This window comes from Aethalodelphis obliquidens, unplaced genomic scaffold (assembly GCF_003676395.1).
Source record: "Aethalodelphis obliquidens isolate GAN/ISIS:26980383/991018 unplaced genomic scaffold, ASM367639v1 scaffold1, whole genome shotgun sequence".
Lineage (NCBI taxonomy): Eukaryota > Metazoa > Chordata > Mammalia > Artiodactyla > Delphinidae > Aethalodelphis > Aethalodelphis obliquidens.
In genome coordinates, this window is record NW_020837945.1 from 74585602 (window position 1) to 74604470 (window position 18869).

Consider the following 18869-nt stretch of genomic DNA (forward strand, 5'->3'; position numbering starts at 1 on the left):
GGATTCTAATTTTGTGAGCAACTTCACACCGAAGCAAAGGACACACTGGCTCTTATCTACAACAATCGTTCTTCAGAGTAATGTGCCTGGCAAGATCAACTTGGATGATGACCATAATCATCATAATAGCAGCTGGCATTTACCAAATGGTTACTATGGAGCAGATACTGTCTAAGTATTCTACATATGTTAACTCCTTGACTCCTCACAACAATTTATGATGTGGGCAACACTTTCATCCTTATTTTATAAATGAGAAAACAGGAAGGTTATTAAGCAAACAGCCCAAGGATCGCATAGCTACAAAGTGGTAGAGCCAAGATACATGGGTATCAGAAATGCTTTCTCTAAGGTACTTGCTTACAATTCCTAGTCTAACCTTCTGGCAGGGTCCTAACTAAGGAAATAATTATTTAAGTAAAATTGAGCCCTGCATAAAATCAACAAATAAAATGTTTCATCCATTAAACATTTTCCTTGTGGAATCTCTAACTACAGAAGAAGTTAAAAATATTTCACATTCAAACCAATTTTGCCAGTTTTGTTAAATGCTACCTTTGGAAGGAGAACCAGTACCCTCAGACCAACACCATACCAATTAGTAAATTTTTTTGACAGTAGTAACTGGTAGGAGCATTAAGGTTAATCCCAATAGAGATTAGGAATAAAGAATAAAAGGAGCATAAGGACCAAAGAGAAAGATAGTGGCTGTGATAGGAATAAAACCTAAAATTCACAGCTCCTAATCCCTTCACATAATGCTTCTTACCCATTTAATTAAATTATATCCTAACCTCGACTGCTTTATTAGGAAGCTGCTTATCAGTCCACTGTTTAAGCTTGATATCCACTGTCGTATTAAAAGTTCCAGAATTCATGGTCTGTGCAGCTGGAAGATAGATGTTTTCAATCACATGAGTTGATACTCTTTCCCACAAAGACTGCTGAAGGATTTCCTCCCTGAAATTAAAAAAAAAAAGTTCCAAGAACACCAAATTCAAATATTAAGCTTTTATAAACAGCTTTATTGAAGTATCAACTTACAATAAATTGTACATATTTAAAGTTCTGATATATGTACATGCCTATGTACCACCGCAATCAAGATCATGAACTTTTCATCATCCTCGAAAGTTGTAACCACTGGATCTACTTTCTGTCACTACAGCTTAGTTTATTTTCTACAACTTAACATAAATGCAGTCATGTAGCATGTACTCTTATTTTCTCTGTCTTCTTTCATCAGCATAATTACTTTGAGATTCATCCATGTTGTTGTGTATATTAATATTTCATTTCCTTTTTTGCTGAGTAATATTCCATTGCATAAATCTGTTTACTTATTCACCTGCTGACGGACATTTGGGCTGTTTTCAGTTGCAGGCTACCACAAATAAAGCTGCTATGAGCATTCATGTACAAGTCTTTGTATGACATATGCTCTTGTGCCTCTTGGGCAAATATCTAGGAGTGGAATGGCTGGATCATATAGTAATTTTATATTTAACTTTATAAGATACTGCCAAAATGTTTTCCAAATCGGTTGAACCATTTGACATTCCCACCAGAGGAGTATGAGAGTTCTAGATCCTCTACATCTTGCCAACATTTGGTATGATTAGTCATTTTCATTTTTGTCACTGTAATAGGTTTACAGTGGTATCTCATTATGGTTTTAATTTGCATTTCCCTAATGACTAGTAATTCCAAGTATCTTTTTATGTGTTCATTTACCTAATATTAATACATACTTTATATGTGTTGACTGTGAAGTAGAGTCCAAGACTGTAAACTTCTTGGTATGATTTTAACGATTTATCAGACCACAGCACAAAGCACAGAGACATTATGGGATATTGCTAGGTAAAATTGTTCAACATTTCATGATAACATAAAGGATGAATAATCAAGCTGAAAATTCTACCTTTTAAAAGACATCTTACAAGAATACGGTTCTCTAAATAGAATAAAGAAAACTACTTCAATCAAGAAAAAATTTGAAATCTCTAGAAAATATTTATTTGGCTTCTCCCAAACTAATCTTTACTGTTATACAGTGCTAAAACATACAAAAACACCATGTTTATCAAATGATCACTCTTAGGAGTAACCTCACCTTTTAGGATGCAGTTACAAAGCTCAGGGCAACAGAAACACCCCTTTCTGTCCAAAAGCCAAACTGCACTTTTCTTGGGTGAGGAGAGCCAACACTTCCTGCCATGCAAGTTGACTCATACTCACTCAATATTTTGTGTAAAATTAAGTCTATTGGGTCAATGAGCTTAGCTGCAGGTCTTCCCTTGCTAATTTTCAGGTCTTTTTTCCCTTACAACCAGAAAACAAAAGAGTATGGGAGGGAGGACAAAACACGTGCAGAAGATAGAGGTATAAACATACAGTTGTAAAATAAATAAGTCATGGGATGTAATATACAGCATGAAGAACATGACCAATAATATTGTAATAACTTTGTATGGGGACAGATGGTTACTAGACTTATCGTGATGACACTTCCATAATGTATGCAATTGTCAAATCACTATGTAGAGGAGGAGCTTCAAGATGGCGGAAGAGTAAGATGCGGAGATCACCTTCCTCCCCACCAATACATCAGAAATACATCTACATGTGGAACAACTCCTACAGAACACCTACTGAACGCTGGCAGAAGACCTCAGACCTCCCAAAAGGCAAGAAACTCCCTGTGTACCTGGGTAGGGCAATGAAAAAAGAAAAATCAGAGACAAAAGAATAGGGACGGGACCTGCACCAATGGGAGGGAGCTGTGAAGGAGGAAAGGTTTCCACACACTAGGAAGCCCCTTCGCGGGTGGAGACTGAGGGTGGCGGAGGGGGGAAGCTTCGGAGCCACGGAGGAGAGCGCAGCAGCACAGGTGCGGAGGGCAAAGGGGAGAGATTCCCCCACAGAGGATCAGAGCCGACCAGCACTCACCAGCCCGAGAGGCTTGTCTGCTCACCCGCCGGGACGGGCGGGGGCTGGGAGCTGAGGCTCGGGCTTCGGTCGGAGCGCCGGGAGAGGACTGGGGTTGGCGGCGTGAACACAGCCTGCAGGGGGTTAGTGCGCCACGGCTGGCCGGGAGGGAGTCCGGGGAAAAGTCTGGACCTGCCGAAGAGGCAAGAGACTTTTTCTTCCCTCTTTGTTTCCTGGTGCGCGAGGAGAGGGGATTCAGAGCGCTACTTAAAGAAGCTCCAGAGACTGGCATGAGCCGCGGCTAAAAGCGCGGACCCCAGAGACGGGCATGAGACGCTAAGGCTGCTGCTGCCGCCACCAAGAAGCCTGTGTGCGAGCACAGGTCACTATCCACATCTGCCCTGCCAGTAGCCTGTGCAGCCCGCCGCTGCCAGGGTCCTGGGATCCAGGGACAACTTCCCCGGGAGAACACACGGCGAGCCTCTGGCTGGTGCAACGTCACGCCGGCCTCTGCCACCGCAGGCTCACCCCGCCTCCGTGCCCCTTCCCCGCCCGCCCCCACCCCCGGCCTGAGTGAGCCAGAGCCCCTGAAGCAGCTGCTCCGTTAACCCTGTCCTGTCTGAGCAAAGAACTGACGCCCTCAGGCGACCTACACGCAGAAGCGGGGCCAAATCCAAAGTTGAACCCCGGGAGCTGTGGGAACAAAAAAGAGAAAGGGAAATCTCTCCCAGCAGCCTCAGGAGCAGCAGATTAAATCTCCACAATCAACTTGATGTACCCTGCAACTGTGGAATACCTGAACAGGCAACAAATCATCCCAAAGTGAGGAGGTGGACTTTGGGGGCAACGATATATATATATTTTTTCCCGTTTTCCCTTTTTGTTTGTGTGTATGTGTATGCTTCTGTGTGTGATTTTGTCTGTATAGCTTTGCTTTTACCATTTGTCCTAGGGTTCTGTCTGTCCGTTGTTTTTTTTAATTACTTAAGAAAACGTTTTTTCTTAATAATTATTTTTTCTTTTAATAACTTTATTTTATCTTCTTCTTTTTTTCTATTTTTTCTCCCTTTTATTCTGAGCTGTATGGAGGACAGGCTCTTTGGTGCTCCAGCTAGGCATCAGGGCTGTGCCACTGAGGTGGGAGAGCCAAGTTCAGGACACTGGTCCACAAGAGACCTCCCAGCTCCACGTAATATAAAACAGTGAAAATCTCCCAGCGATCTCCATCTCAAAGCCAAGACCCAGCTCCACTCAACGACCAGCAAGCTACAGTGCTGGACATCCTATGCCAAACAACTAGCAAGACAGGAACACAACCCTATCCATTAGCACAGAGGCTGCCTAAAATCATAATAAGGCTACAGACACCCCAAAACACACCACCAGACGTGGTGCTGCCCACCAGAAACACAAGATCCAGCCTCATCCACCAGAACACAGGCACTAGTCCCCTCCACCAGGAAGACTACACAACCCACTGAACCAACCTTAGCCACTGGGGACAGACATCAAAAACAACGGGAACTATGAACCTGCAGCCTGCAAAAAGGAGACCCCAAACACAGTAAGATAAGCAAAATGAGAAGACAGAAAAACACACAGCAGATGAAGGAGCAACATAAAAACCCACCAGACCTAACAAATGAAGAGGAAATAGGCAGTCTATCTGAAAAAGAATTCAGAATAATGATAGTAAAGATGATCCAAAATCTTGGAAATAGCATACACAAAATGCAAGAAACATTTAACAAGGGCCTAGAAGAACTAAAGATGAAACAAACAACGATGAACAACACAATAAATGAAATTAAAAATACTCTAGGTGGGATCAATAGCAGAATAACTGAGGCAGAAGAACAGATAAGTGACCTGGAAGACAAAATAGTGGAAATAACTACTGCAGAGCAGAATAAAGAAAAAAGAATGAAAAGAACTGAGGACAGACTCAGAGACCTCTGGGACACCATTAAACACACCAACATTCGAACTATAAGGGTCCCGGAAGAAGAAGAGATAAAGAAAGGGACTCAGAAAATATCTGAAGAGATTATAGTTGAAAACTTCCCTAATATGGGAAAGGAAGTAGTTAATCAAGCCCAGGAAGCACAGAGAGTCCAATACAGGATAATTCCAAGGAGAAACACGCCAAGACACATATTAATCAAACTATCAAAAATTAAATACAAGGAACAAATATTAAAAGCAGCAAAGGAAAAACAACAAGTAACCCATAGGGGAATCCCCATAAGGTCAACAGCTGATCTTTCAGCAGAAACTCTGCAAGCCAGAAGGGAGTGTCAGGACATATTTAAAGTGATGAAAGAGAAAAACCTACAACCAAGATTACTCTACTCAGCAAGAATCTCATTCAGATTTGACAGAGAAATTAAAAGCTCTACAGACAAGCAAAAGCTGAGAGAATTCAGCACCACCAAACCAGCTTTACAACAAATGCCGAAGGAACTTCTCTAGGCAGGAAACACAAGAGAAGGAAAAGACCTACAATAACAAACACAAAACAATTAAGAAAATGGTAATAGGAACATGCATATCGACAATTACCTTAAATGTAAATGGATTAAATGCTCCAACCAAAAGACAAACACTGGCTGAATGGATACAAAAACAAGACCCGTATATATGCTGTCTACAAGAGACCCACTTCAGACCTAGGGACACATACAGACTGAAAGTGAGGGGATGAAAAAAGATATTCAATGCAAATGGAAATCAAAAGCAAGCTGGCGTAGCAATTCTCATATCAGACAAAAGAGATGTTAAAATAAAGAGCATTACAAGAGACAAAGAAGGACAATACATAATGGTCAAGGGATCAGTCCAAGAAGATGTAACAATTGTAAATATTTATGCACTCAACATAGGAGCACCTCAATACATAAGGCAAATACTAACAGCCATAAAAGGGGAAATCGACAGTAACACAATTATAGTAGGGGACTTTAACACCCCACATTCACCAATGCACAGATCATCTAAAATGAAAATAAATAAGGAAACACAAGCTTGAAATGATACATTAAACAAGATGGACTTAATTGATATTTATAGGACATTCCATCCAAAAACAATACACATTCTTCTCAAGTGCTCATGGAACATTCTCCAGGATAGATCACATCTTGGGTCACAAATCAAGCCTTGGTAAATTTAAGAAAATGGAAATCGTATCAAGTATCTTTTTCAACCACAACGCTATGAGACTACATATCAATTACAGGAAAAGACCTGTAAGAAATACAAACACATGGAGGCTAAACAACACACTACTTAATAACCAAGAGGTCACTGAAGAAATGAAAGAGGAAATCAAAACATACCTAGAAACAAATGACAATGAAAACACAACAACCCAAAACCTATGGGATGCAGCAAAAGCAGTTCTAAGAGGGAAGTTTATAGCTATACAAGCCTATCTTAAGAAACAAGAAACATCTCAAATAAACAACCTAACCTTACACCTAAAGCAATGAGAGAAAGAAGAACAAAAAAACCCCAAAATTAGCAGAAGGAAAGAAATCATAAAGATAAGATCAGAAATAAATGAAAAAGAAATGAAGGAAAAGATAGCAAAGATCAATAAGACTAAAAGTTGGTTCTTTGAGAAGATAAACAAAATTGATAAACCATTAGCCAGGGGAGAAGACTCAAATCAATAGCATTAGAAATGCAAAAGGAGAAGTAACAACTGACACTGCAGAAATACAAAGGATCATGAGAGATTACTATAAGCAACTCTATGCCAATAAACTGGACAACCTGGAAGAAATGGACAAATTCTTAAAAATGCACAACCTGCTGAGACTGAAGCAGGAAGAAATAGAAAGTATGAACAGACCAATCACAAGCACTGAAATTGAAACTGTGATTAAAAATCTTCCAACAAACAAAAGCCCAGGACCAGATGGCTTCACAGGCGAATTCTATCAAACATTTAGAGAAGAGCTAACACCTATCCTTCTCAAACTCTTCCAAATATAGCAGAGGTAGGAACACTCCCAAACTCATTCTACGAGGCCACCATCACTCTGATACCAAAACCAGATAAAGATATCACAAAGAAAGAAAACTACAGGCCAATATCACTGATGAACATAGATACAAAAATCCTCAACAAAATACTAGCAAACACTATCCAACAGCACATTAATAGGATCATACACCATGATCAAGTGGGGTTTATCTCAGGAATGCAAGGATTCTTCAGTATACGCAAAACAATCAATGTGATAAACCATATTAACAAACTGAAGGAGAAAAACCATATGATCATCTCAACAGATGCAGAGAAAGCTTTTGACAATATTCAACACCCATTTATGATAAAAACCCTGCAGAAAGTAGGCATAGAGGGAACTTCCTTCAACATAATAGAGGCCATACATGACAAACCCACAGCCAACATCATTCTCAATGGTGAAAAACTGAAACCATTTCCACTAAGATCAGGAACAAGACAGGTTGCCCATTCTCACCACTATTATTCAACATAGTTTTGGAAGTTTTAGCCACAGCAATCAGCGAAGAAAAAGAAATAAAAGGAAACCAAATTGGAAAAGAAGAAGTAAAGCTGTCACTGTTTGTAGATGACACGATACTATACATAAAGAATCCTAAAGATGCTACCAGAAAACTACTAGAGCTAATCAATGAATTTGGTAAAGTAGCAGGATACAAAGTTAATGCACAGAAACCTCTTGCATTCCTACACACTAATGATGAAAAATGTGAAAGTGAAATTAAGGAAACACTCCCATTTACCACTGCAACAAAAAGAATAAAATATCTAGGAATAAACCTACCTAAGGAGATGAAAGACCTGTATGCAGAAAATTATAAGACACTGATGAAAGAAATTAAAAATGATACAAATAGATGGAGAGATATACCATGTTCTTGGATTGGAACAACCAACACTGTGAAAATGACTCTACTACCCAAAGCAATCTACAGATTCAACGCAATCCCTATCAAACTACCACTGGCATTTTTCACAGAACTAGAACAAAAAATTTCACAATTTGTATGGAAACACAAAAGACTCCAAATAGCCAAAGCAATCTTGAGAAAGAAAAACGGAGGTGGAGGAATCAGGCTCCCTGACTTCAGACTACACTACAAAGCTACAGTAATCTAGACAGTATGGTACTGGCACAAAAACAGAAATATAGATGAGTGGAACAGGATAGACAGCCCAGAGATAAACCCATGTACATATGGTCACCTTATCTTTGATAAAGGAGGCAGGAATGTACAGTGGAGAAAGGACAGCCTCTTCAATAAGTGGTGCTGGGAAAACTGGACAGCTACATGTAAAAGTATGAGATTAGATCACTCCCTAACACAATACACAAAAATAAGCTCAAAATGGATTAAAGACCTAAATGTAAGGCCAGACACTATCAAACTCTTAGAGGAAAACATAGGCAGAACACTCTATGACATAAATCACAGCAAGATCCTTTTTGACCCACCTCCTAGAGAAATGGAAATAAAAACAAAAATAAACAAAAGGGACCTAATGAAACTTAAAAGCCTTTGCACAGTAAAGGAAACCATAAACAAGACCAAAAGACCACCCTCAGAATGGGAGAAAATATTTTCAAATGAAGCAACTGACAAAGGATTAATCTCCAATATATATAAGCAGCTCATGCAGCTCAATAACAAAAAAACAACAACCCAATCCAAAATGGGCAGAAGACCTAAATAGACATTTCTCCAAAGAAGATATACAGATTGCTGCCAACAAACACATGAAAGAATGCTCAACATCATTAATCATTAGAGAAATGCAAATCAAAACTACAATGAGATATCATCTCACACTGGTCAGAATGGCCACCATCAAAAAATCTACAAACAATAAATGCTGGATAGGGTGTGGAGAAAAGGGAACCCTCTTGCACTGTTGGTGGGAATGTAAATTGATACAGCCACTATGGAGAACTGTATGGAATTTCCTCAAAAAACTCAAAAGAGGACTACCATATGACCCAGCAATCCCACTACTGGGCATATATCCTGAGAAAACCATAATTCAAAAAGAGTCATGTACCAAAATGTTCATTGCAGCTCTATTTACAATAGCCAGGAGACGGAAACAACCTAAGTGTCCATCACCAGATGAATCGATAAAGAAGATGTGGCACATATATACAATGGAATATCACTCAGCCATAAAAAGAAATGAAATTGAGTTATTTGTAGTGAGGTGGATGGACCTAGAGACTGTCATACAGAGTGAAGTAAGTCAGAAAGAGAAAAACAAATACCGTATGCTAACATATATATATGGAATCTAAAAAAAAAAAAAAGAAAATGGTCAGGAGAACCTAGGAGCAAGACGGGAATAAAGATGCAGACCTACTAGAGAATGTACTTGAGGATATGGGGAGAGGGAAGGGTAAGCTGGGACAAAGTGAGAGAGTGGCATCGACATATATACACTACCAAACGTAAAACAGATAGCTAGTGGGAAGCAGCCACATAGCACAGGTAGATCAGCTCGGTGTTTTGTGACTACCTAGAGGGGTGGGATAGGGAGGGTGGGAGGGAGGGAGATGCAAGAGGGAAGAGATATGGGAACATATGTGTATGTATAACTGATTCACTTTGTTATAAAGCAGAAACTAACACACCACTGTAAAGCAATTATACTCTAATAAAGATGTTAAAACAAAACACTATGTAGTGCACTGAAACTAACATAATATTGCATGTCAACTATATTTCAATAAAAACAAAAGGAAGGAAAGAAGGGAGGAAGGAAGGAGAGAGAGAATGAATATGCGGAGAGAATACACCACTGAGGATCAAACGGACAAAGTCCATTTAGTCATGGCATTAATGACAGATAATGGGAGAATTTTAAGAGCAAGGTGGAAGAAAAGAAGTCTGTCAGGGCCATCTATTCAGACAATTTTAAACACAAACTCAAGATATCTGAAAGATGAACAAAAAATCAGGATACAGCCTCTGACCACGAACGCCTTTTGCTGCTCCTGCCTCAGAACAGACATGGTCTGTTAATCTCTTCCTAGGAGTCTATGGGACAGGACTCTACAACCCAGACACCCTTTCAAGGAGATCATAACAAAATTCCACACCACCAAATTCTGACAAGCCTTAGGTAACTTTCTCAAAGGAGGCTGCAGCTTCTCAATCCACCAAAGGTGGCTGCTGTCACTTATCCTTACCCAGCTCACTTGCCCTTTCATCACTAAGCTGCTGTCCTCCGTCCAGACTCCCCCTGCTCCCCTCCATCACAATAACTTTTATTGTGCCTCCAATACCTTGTTCCACAACAAACAAACCATTTTATATTCTCATTCTTTCCCTTTTCCTTACATCTTCAAACCTTTCCTGACCCTCCCTTACAGGCAGTAACTGTCCTCAAATTCTGCTGCCTGGAAGCTGCTCATTAGCTGAATGTGCTTCAGAGTCAGGAAGTGGATGTTCTCCTTACCCCACAATCTCTCTTCCAGACCATTAGTCCTCTACTCACATCGACCAGTTCCCCCAGTATATATTCTAGGTGATTGTAGACTTCTTCTCTAAGTTTTGCCATCGTCCAGGGATAAATACCACTAATACACAAAATACAACTACCATTATAGTTCTATTTATCACCCCCTTTATCTCCTGAACTCTACCTATATGCCCTTTTAATTAAAATTTTTTTCAAAATGAAAATTTCTTCTTTTAAAGCAGAGGACTTACTCCATATAATTTAAAACCAATACAGAAAAAGTAAGAAGTCCTCCATAATGTCTCTTTCACTAAATGACCACTATTCACAGCTTAATTTATCATTAAAAATATTCAATGCCTACATTACTATTTGTGTGTGTTTACACAGGTGATATTACACATACTGTTTAATAAACATAATATTCAAGTATATTGTACATAGTTTTCCATGTTGACATCCTACATTTTTCAATGGCTGCATAGTAATCCACTCTATGGATAAATCAAATATTATGTAATTACAAATAAAAACACAAGTTTTCAATTTTTTACACTTATAAACAAAACCATGGTGAAGATTCTTATGTGTTCATCTTCGTCAAAAATATCTTCATTTCAATAGAGCCCTAGCAATATAATTACTGGATATAGATGTACTCAGTCTTTAACTGACTCCTCTTCTCCATTACCTACACATCCAATCACTAAATCCTGTCAATTCTATCCTCTAGGTAACCTCTCAAATATCTCAAAAATGACTCCTCTTCTCCACCTGTACAACCACTATTCAAGTTCAAGCCACTATCTCTTCTGGTCTAGATTGTTTCAACAGTCAACTGTCTCCTTGCTCAGTTTTCTCCACCTGTATTCCACTTTCCCTACTACAAAAATCTTTTTAAAATGCAAATCTGCCTAAACCTCTTCATTGGCCCTCACTGGTTGTGGGATAAATTTCAAGCTTCTAAACATGGTTTCTAAGGCCCTTACTCATCTATATCTTGCTTATATCCACCGTTTCATCTTCTTCCTCTTGCCTCCTTCTATGCTAAAGCCATAGGTACCTGTCTTCAGTTACTTGTGTCACTTTTCTTGCTCTCACCTCTTGGCCTCTGCAATATTCTGGTCACTGCCTTTACCTAGTATCTATTCACTCTTTAAATCTCAAATTATAAGAAATCGTTTTTGATTCCTTACATCTGAGTTAGGGTACTTAACTGTGCATTCCCATATTCCTTTCATTCTTTTAACTTCAACAAAATAAACTTAACACTTTTCACCAAAAATTGTATGTATACTGCGATACCATTTTTAAGTGTATTTCTATAAATCCTGCCAGTTATCCTTCTAAATAAGGATAAAATAACTATCTCCTGCTTAGTGTCCGTAATCGACTCCTAAAGATCAAGTATATTGTGTGAAAGCGCTGAGAGCCTATTTCTTACTCTAATGAATCATATGTCAAATCTAAACCTCCAATAACTTTCTTAAAATATGACTGAAGTATAGAATGACAAAATGCTTGTAACAGTGCTTCCAAATTACCAAATACAGATCAAACAGTCCTGTGACTTAAATAATTATAAACATCTTAGAGTTGTATCCTAAAGTGTCACATAAGGCATTAAGTAGCAAAAAGATACTACCTGATACAACATCAACTACGTCACAAAAATAAAACATTTTGGGGTGCAATGCAGTTGAAATCAATGTGGCACAAACAGCTAAGATTAGGACATGCTATTTTGATCTATGTTTGTGTTAAGCTACAGCATCTGGGGAAAAAGGGTGCGGCGGAGGTGGAGGGGTGGTGATGAAAAGATCCAGCAGCTCAAAGAATAAATCTCTAGCAGCCAGATGTCCTAGTTCTCTCCCTTGCCTTCTCAATAGGCAATCTGGCAATACAGGTTTCTTGTCCCTTCACAAATTCCCTTCACCACCCGTGTGTTAAGTAAATTAGATTTATCTTCAAGGCTCGCTTAAGTGTAGGTACACTTTGATTTCAGACTTGCTCTGTCCAAACAAAACTAACGATTCCATTTGATGATGCCAGAAATTCACAGAGGCACCACATTTTTCTCCCATAAATAGCATTATGAGTTATCATAGTTTACAAATCACTTTTCTGTACATTATCTTCATACAACCTAGTAAGGTAAGTAGTACTATTCATTCTGTGTGTATGTGTATATGTATATACTATACACATACATACATATATACACACACACATATCTATCTCTTGCAAACTTCAAAAACTGGATGACTTATAGAAAGCCATAGAACTGGCTTAAAATACAAATAATAATGATAACAAGTTTTTTTGTGTGTGTATATATATATATATGATTAATCAATCAACAAATACAGATAAGATCAGAATTCTTTTTTGGATAAGGAGAGAGATTAAAAATAGGCAAATTTTGACTACTTGAAGAGAGAAAAGGGTTCACTACTGAGGAAGAAAGGGCACCAACATAAGGAAACTAGTAGTACTGAATACAAACTTAAGGACTGGACACTACTGTCTAAGTTCCATTTTGATAATCTTCAACTGAGCAAATATAAGAGTTACAGAAAATATTCATAATAAATGGCAGTTCTGCTCCAAGAATAATAAATTCTTAAACTACAGACTTCATTATAAAGATAATTTTTATATAAGGGATTTGTTAATTAAAATACGATTATAAAAATTTTAAATTTAAGCTATTTATACATAGCTTGCTTGAGGTACATGGAACCTATTTTGGTTACTGCCATTCCAACATATTTAAGAGCGCCAGTATTTACGTAAAACATAAATTGAAGGTGACACTTGGCCCTAAAAGCGATTTGCATGAGTATTTTTCAAAAGAATGCATTTACTTGCTATTTAAAAAAAAAATCTCAAACAGGATTCAATTTCAAATGTGATCTGTACAAAACATATCAGACACGTATTACAAAAGCACCAGTGTTCTTATGCAGATGTGAGAATTTGAAAGCAATATACTCTTCTCCTACAGCAATTTTCTCTGTAGTTTTGTTCTCTAAGTGTAATCCAACAAGAGCAACCAGTTTTGTTAGACTGTTTGATACTTAGCTAAAGCACAATTTGATAAAACTTTTACCTAAATGATTTTATAGAAATCAAAATTATGTATTTATTAAAGTATAAGATAAGGAAAAACCTAAGATGAATGAAGATTTCAAAAGAGCATGGAGAGGGCTTCCCTGGTGGCGCAGTGGTTGAGAGTCCGCCTGCCGATGCAGGGAACACGGGTTCGTGCCCTGGTCTGGGAAGATCCCACATGCCGCGGAGCGGCTGGGCCGGTTGAGCCATGGCCGCTGAGCCTGCGCTCCGCAACGGGAGAAGCCACAACAGTGAGAGACAAAAAAAAAAAAAAAAAAAAAAAAAAAAAAAGAGCATGAAGAAAGCTATCTTTCAGAATATCTCTTCTCAGAGATATATAATAAATACATAATTCATTATACTTAAAATATTTAATTGGTTAGACTAGAATAGTGGTTAGATTCTGCAAAAAAACATACTTTTATGTTCTTGCCTATTTACTAAGTGTTTGGGGGGACAGGCCAAGGCTACAATAAATCACTGCTTTATCAATCTAAGTTTTAGTATTCCATTATAATTCACATAGTAAAGTCTTTGAGAAAAGGTCAAATACTCACCAATGTTTTGGTGTAACCTGGCTCAGACTGATAACTTCATCGAGGATTTCATTTTTAGCTTTTTCAAACAGTTCGTTCTAGGCAATATAGATACACGTAAGTAAGATTTTCATAAGATAGTCAATTTGCCCTGCCATGATTTTCAGAGATAACTAAAAGGAAGGCCTCTGACAAGCTACTGGCTGGACTTAGGTTTGAAGCATGCCTGACCAACAAGTAACGCTCTTCTCTTCTAGTCTCTTTCTTTAGGAATGCCAATATCCAGATAAGGACAAAGACACTGACACACGTCTACCTTATTCAACTCTGAATGCAGTTTTTCACGGAACATTGGTTCAGGTAAGTTTTTTACGTAACAAACGTCATGTGAAAGTTATCAACGCACATTAATTTAGTGTATTACTAACAGTAATCTGATGCTGTGTTTTACAACTGATGGCATTTTAAAATCAAGGAAAACCAATACTTAAGACCTATTAACTTAGAGTATAAACAGTGAAAAGGTTAAAAAGCTGATGTATAATTTTTAAGTTTACATTACATAAATATGTTAATTTATAAGACCTTGAAAGACTATTCTTCATCTTTTCAGAAAAAGATTTTCATTACTTGTTTGGATATCCTATGATCCCTAACTACTTTTTTTTATTATGTAATAAATAATTTAAGTTATTTGTAAAAGTGACAACTGTTCGTGGAAATGTATTCTTGCAACTCTAAATTAGTAATCATGGTTAAAACCAAAACAATTTAGCTTACCAGATTTTGCTTGTCAACATAAATTTTGTTAGAGCACAATACTAAATTAGATATATACAAAATACATGAGGTACATAAATATTACCCGGTCAAGTTCTCGCAGGCGAGGATAGTTATTCTTCCACTCAGTTTCAAGGTTAAAACGTGTTGCTGAGGAAGAAGGAAAAATGCTCAAGTTTGAGGATTCTCTTCAGTTCCAGATGCAGTGGTTAAAGGCTATCTCTCACATATCTGCTATATTAACTGAATTTCTGAGTGTGCACAGATAGCTCCTGAGTACTCTGGGCTCTCAATATCTCAGAATAGCAGTTTTCCAAACTAATCCCTTTGACTTTAGTTTCTCCATTTTCAATCCACAAAGCACACAGCTGACACAATTTAGTACAGCTGCTAAGAGCATGGGACTCTGAAGTCATACCACCAACTCAATCCTGATTTTGAACCCCATTCAAAACCTGGGTCTATTATCTGTTACTGTTTGATGCTGGGTGTGTTACTTAGGTAAATTATCCTCTGCCTCAGTTTGCTCTTCTGTAAGATGAGAATAACACTTACAAGGTTGCTGAGGGACTAATGGAATAAATAGGTAGGCTTTCCTAATGAGAAAATGGGCGGAGGATATACTCTCACCAAATGAAACTACGGAAGCAAGCAAAGCCATGGTACAGGAAAGCGTGGTATTCAGGAACCAGTACAATGTAGCTGAAAGTACACTGTCTGCTCTGCTTCCCAACACATTTCCTCTCTTTCCTCTAAAAAGGCAGAATCTGAGTTCTCTATAGTTATACTAGGTTCTTTCTCCCAAACACTACTGCAAACTTTCTGTTTAAATTTTGTAATGTTCTCCTAGCAATGTTTCCCCTGAAAAGAAAAATCCTGCTCTCATACAACTGAAGATTTGTAGTTTTCCTTTTCCTACATACTATCTTATAGTAAATGAATGAAAAGCAACTGTTAAAGCAAAGGAAGTAAAGAATCTGATGGATACCCAAGACTGCCACCTAATAAAATATCTAAATTTGAGAGTTTATTTTAAAAACCCAACTTACCTTTGAAACTGTCGGCCTGTTGTTCAACTGACTCTCGTACCATTTTCCAAAAGCAGTCCGAAACAGCAAGGCTGAGATTTCTTGTAGTTACTTGGTGTGCCTTTAGCATGCTTGTCCTACAAAACAATAACCAGAGCTAAAGTATATTAAAGTGGCAGAAAGGACAATACTATCACCAAGTTTGAGAATGTGCTTGTTATAACATAATGAGAATAGCCACTTAATCATTTTATACTAGGGCGGTCCAATGAACTTTCTGTGATGAGGAAAGTAATCTATACCCGTGCTGTCCAATATGGTAGCTACTAGTCACATGGGGTTATTGACCCCTTGAAATGTGTGGCTAGCGTGACTGAGGAACTCACATTTTCCTTCTATTTAATGTTAACTAATTTAAATTTAGAGACTTCCCTGGTGGCACAGAGGTTAAGAGTCTGCCTGCCAGTGTAGGAGACATGGGTTCGAGCCCCGGTGTGGGAGGATCCCACACGCCGCAGAGCAACTAAGCCCATGCGCCACAACTACTGAGCCTGTGCTCTAGAGCCCGAGAGCCACAACTACTGAAGCCCACACCACCTAGAGCCCGTGCTCCGCAACAAGAGAAACCACCGCAATGAGAAGCCCGCGCACTGCAACAAAGAGTAGCCCCGGCTTGCTGAAACTAGAGAAAACATGCGTGCAGCAACAAAGACCCAACACAGCCAAAAATAAATAAATAAATTTAAACAAGCACACAAGGCTAGTGACCACTATATTGGATAGCATAGTTCTACCCACTTGCCAGCTCCCAACCCAACAGACAATTCTCAAGACTACGTGTGAAAAGACTACCTTGACTTACTATACTAATATAGAGGCAAACGCACTCTTCCAGTTCAAGAGACTCTCTACATGTTATAATGTTTTAAAATTCAGTTGCCCTTTAGCTTTTCCTCTTTGCTTTTCTGTCAGTATCTTATTTTCTGTTAATTTCTGTCAATATCTATTTAAGGACACCCCTTTCACACTCCCACCCCTCACTCCAACTTTCCCCAATACTGTAAGAGAAATGTGTACACGCATTTAAACATGTAAGTGTTGATTTTAAAAAATCACCTTATAAGTAAAACAACTTAAGTGGTGTCAGTGTGGTCTCCAATGCCTGTATGCCAAGGGGCAGTTTATTACAACAGCATGTACTGTACTGTGTGATAAACTGCTCCCAATTCTGTCAGAGTAGCTTGAGGACTTGCTTATTAAATACAGATCGCTATTTGGGAATTCAATTCTGGAAATTCAATGTTAAACTGATAGCTATAAAACAAACTTTTAAATGAAAACAGCTGAAGCTACTCCCTCACTATAAATTCTTTAAATATTTAAACAAGATACCTACTTTAGGAGTTTTGAATTCTGAAAAAATTCTTCTTCATAGTCTCTTATAGCTTCAATGCTTTCAGAGCTGTTTCCTAGGGGGAGATGATGGTAAAGTTCTCACTAAGAAAATTCATTTTTATTATTTGAAAACAACAAAAAACTATAATAATCTGTCTTTGCATACCTTTTCCTGTTACAACAGCAAAATAACCTAGAGCTTTCATTGGGAAGAGTTTTCCTTCAATTATCTGCTGAATCTATTTTCAAAAGTGGGAAAAATAAACAGATGTAAGTTTACATAATTTTTAAAGCATAACATGCTATTTAGAAAGCAAATTTAATAATGCTATATAGGTATATGTTTGGGTAAATATATGTCTGTACAAAAGTACTGAAATGTATTTCAACTGCTATATATGTCTGTACAAAAGTACTGAAATGCATTTCAATTGCTCTTTGAGGAAAAAATGAAATACATTTAGTTTTGTTATATTAAAAATGTATTGTTAAAACTTAAGTACCAAAATTAGAACTTGGAATGACATATAGAGCTTTGGAGTCAGGCCTTAGTTTGAATTTCTTCTCTGGCACTTACTAGGTGTGTGGCCTTAAGTAAGCTACTTAACTTTTTCAAACTGGTAGTTGAAAAGGTTATATGATACTTAACACAGTGCCAGGCATGCAGAAGCACACAATAATAGTAGCTGCTATTATTATTTCCCCAATATCTACATTCTAACAAAGTTGGACAGTCTTTTTTTTTTTTTTCTTTTTTTAACTCTATAAAAAAAAAGATTTGGATCCAGTGGTTCTCAACTCTTTTAGGGTCAAAACTCCTTTTCTAAATGAAATAAAAACTACAGACTCTGTCTCCAGAAAAATGCACATTTGCACAGAGATCTATCATTCACACATAACATAAAAGAGTTCCTACTCCCAGAAGCTCATTAAGATTAATACTGAGATAAGAATCCCTCCTCTAAGACAAGTTACATTTCTAAGCTAATGCTAAATCTTTGGTATAAAAAAAGACTGATATAAGCTTCAACTGTATTCAAAGGAAATGCAAACTCATTTTCCTAAAGAAGAGGAGAAAAATGAAAGGAATGATGGGAAATGGGAAGGAAGCACAGAAATTTGCTTCTACCTCACTTCTCCCCTCCTCCCTATCAGGACCAACACGGCCAAGGGCAGGCCTTACCCTTAAAAATAAGGCAAAGCTAAGGTCACCGAGGCTGTACAGAAAAGAGTTAACACAGCAGGCCTGAGACTGCTGTCCTCAGAAAGGCCTGCCTGTCCTTGGCTGGCATCTGGGAACTTAACTGGTAAACAATTCCCTACACTGATATAAAACTTTCCCTAAATAACAGTGGCTCATTGTGCAATCCATGTGGTTTATGCTGAGCATCTGCTTTCCTTTGGGCGTCTGGAATCTTGGTACTTGAGGGTGGCTACATGAACAGCCCCCGATAAAAACCTTAGGTGCTGTGTCTCTAATGAGTAACTTGTTGCTGGCAGGATTAAGCATTTCCTGTATGACTCTACTAGGAAAGAACTCTTGGAAACTTGAGTTTGGTTTCCTTCAGATATCACCTTCTGCACCTTCTCATTTTG

General features: G+C 38.1%; 1 protein-coding gene across 6 annotated transcripts in view; it reads right to left on the reverse strand.

Moving 5' to 3' along the window:
- Window positions 1–18869, reverse strand: part of OPA1 (OPA1 mitochondrial dynamin like GTPase) — a 94075-nt gene that overhangs the window by 41401 nt on the left and 33805 nt on the right. For all 6 annotated transcript variants that reach the window (XM_027108679.1, XM_027108672.1, XM_027108654.1 and 3 more), the window contains 6 exons: window positions 17440–17512; window positions 17275–17347; window positions 15900–16015; window positions 14936–15000; window positions 14092–14168; window positions 795–960 (listed from right to left, as the gene is read on the reverse strand). In XM_027108679.1, coding sequence (XP_026964480.1) covers window positions 795–960; window positions 14092–14168; window positions 14936–15000; window positions 15900–16015; window positions 17275–17347; window positions 17440–17512 — 570 coding nt within the window. The remainder of the gene's footprint in view (window positions 1–794; window positions 961–14091; window positions 14169–14935; window positions 15001–15899; window positions 16016–17274; window positions 17348–17439; window positions 17513–18869) is intronic.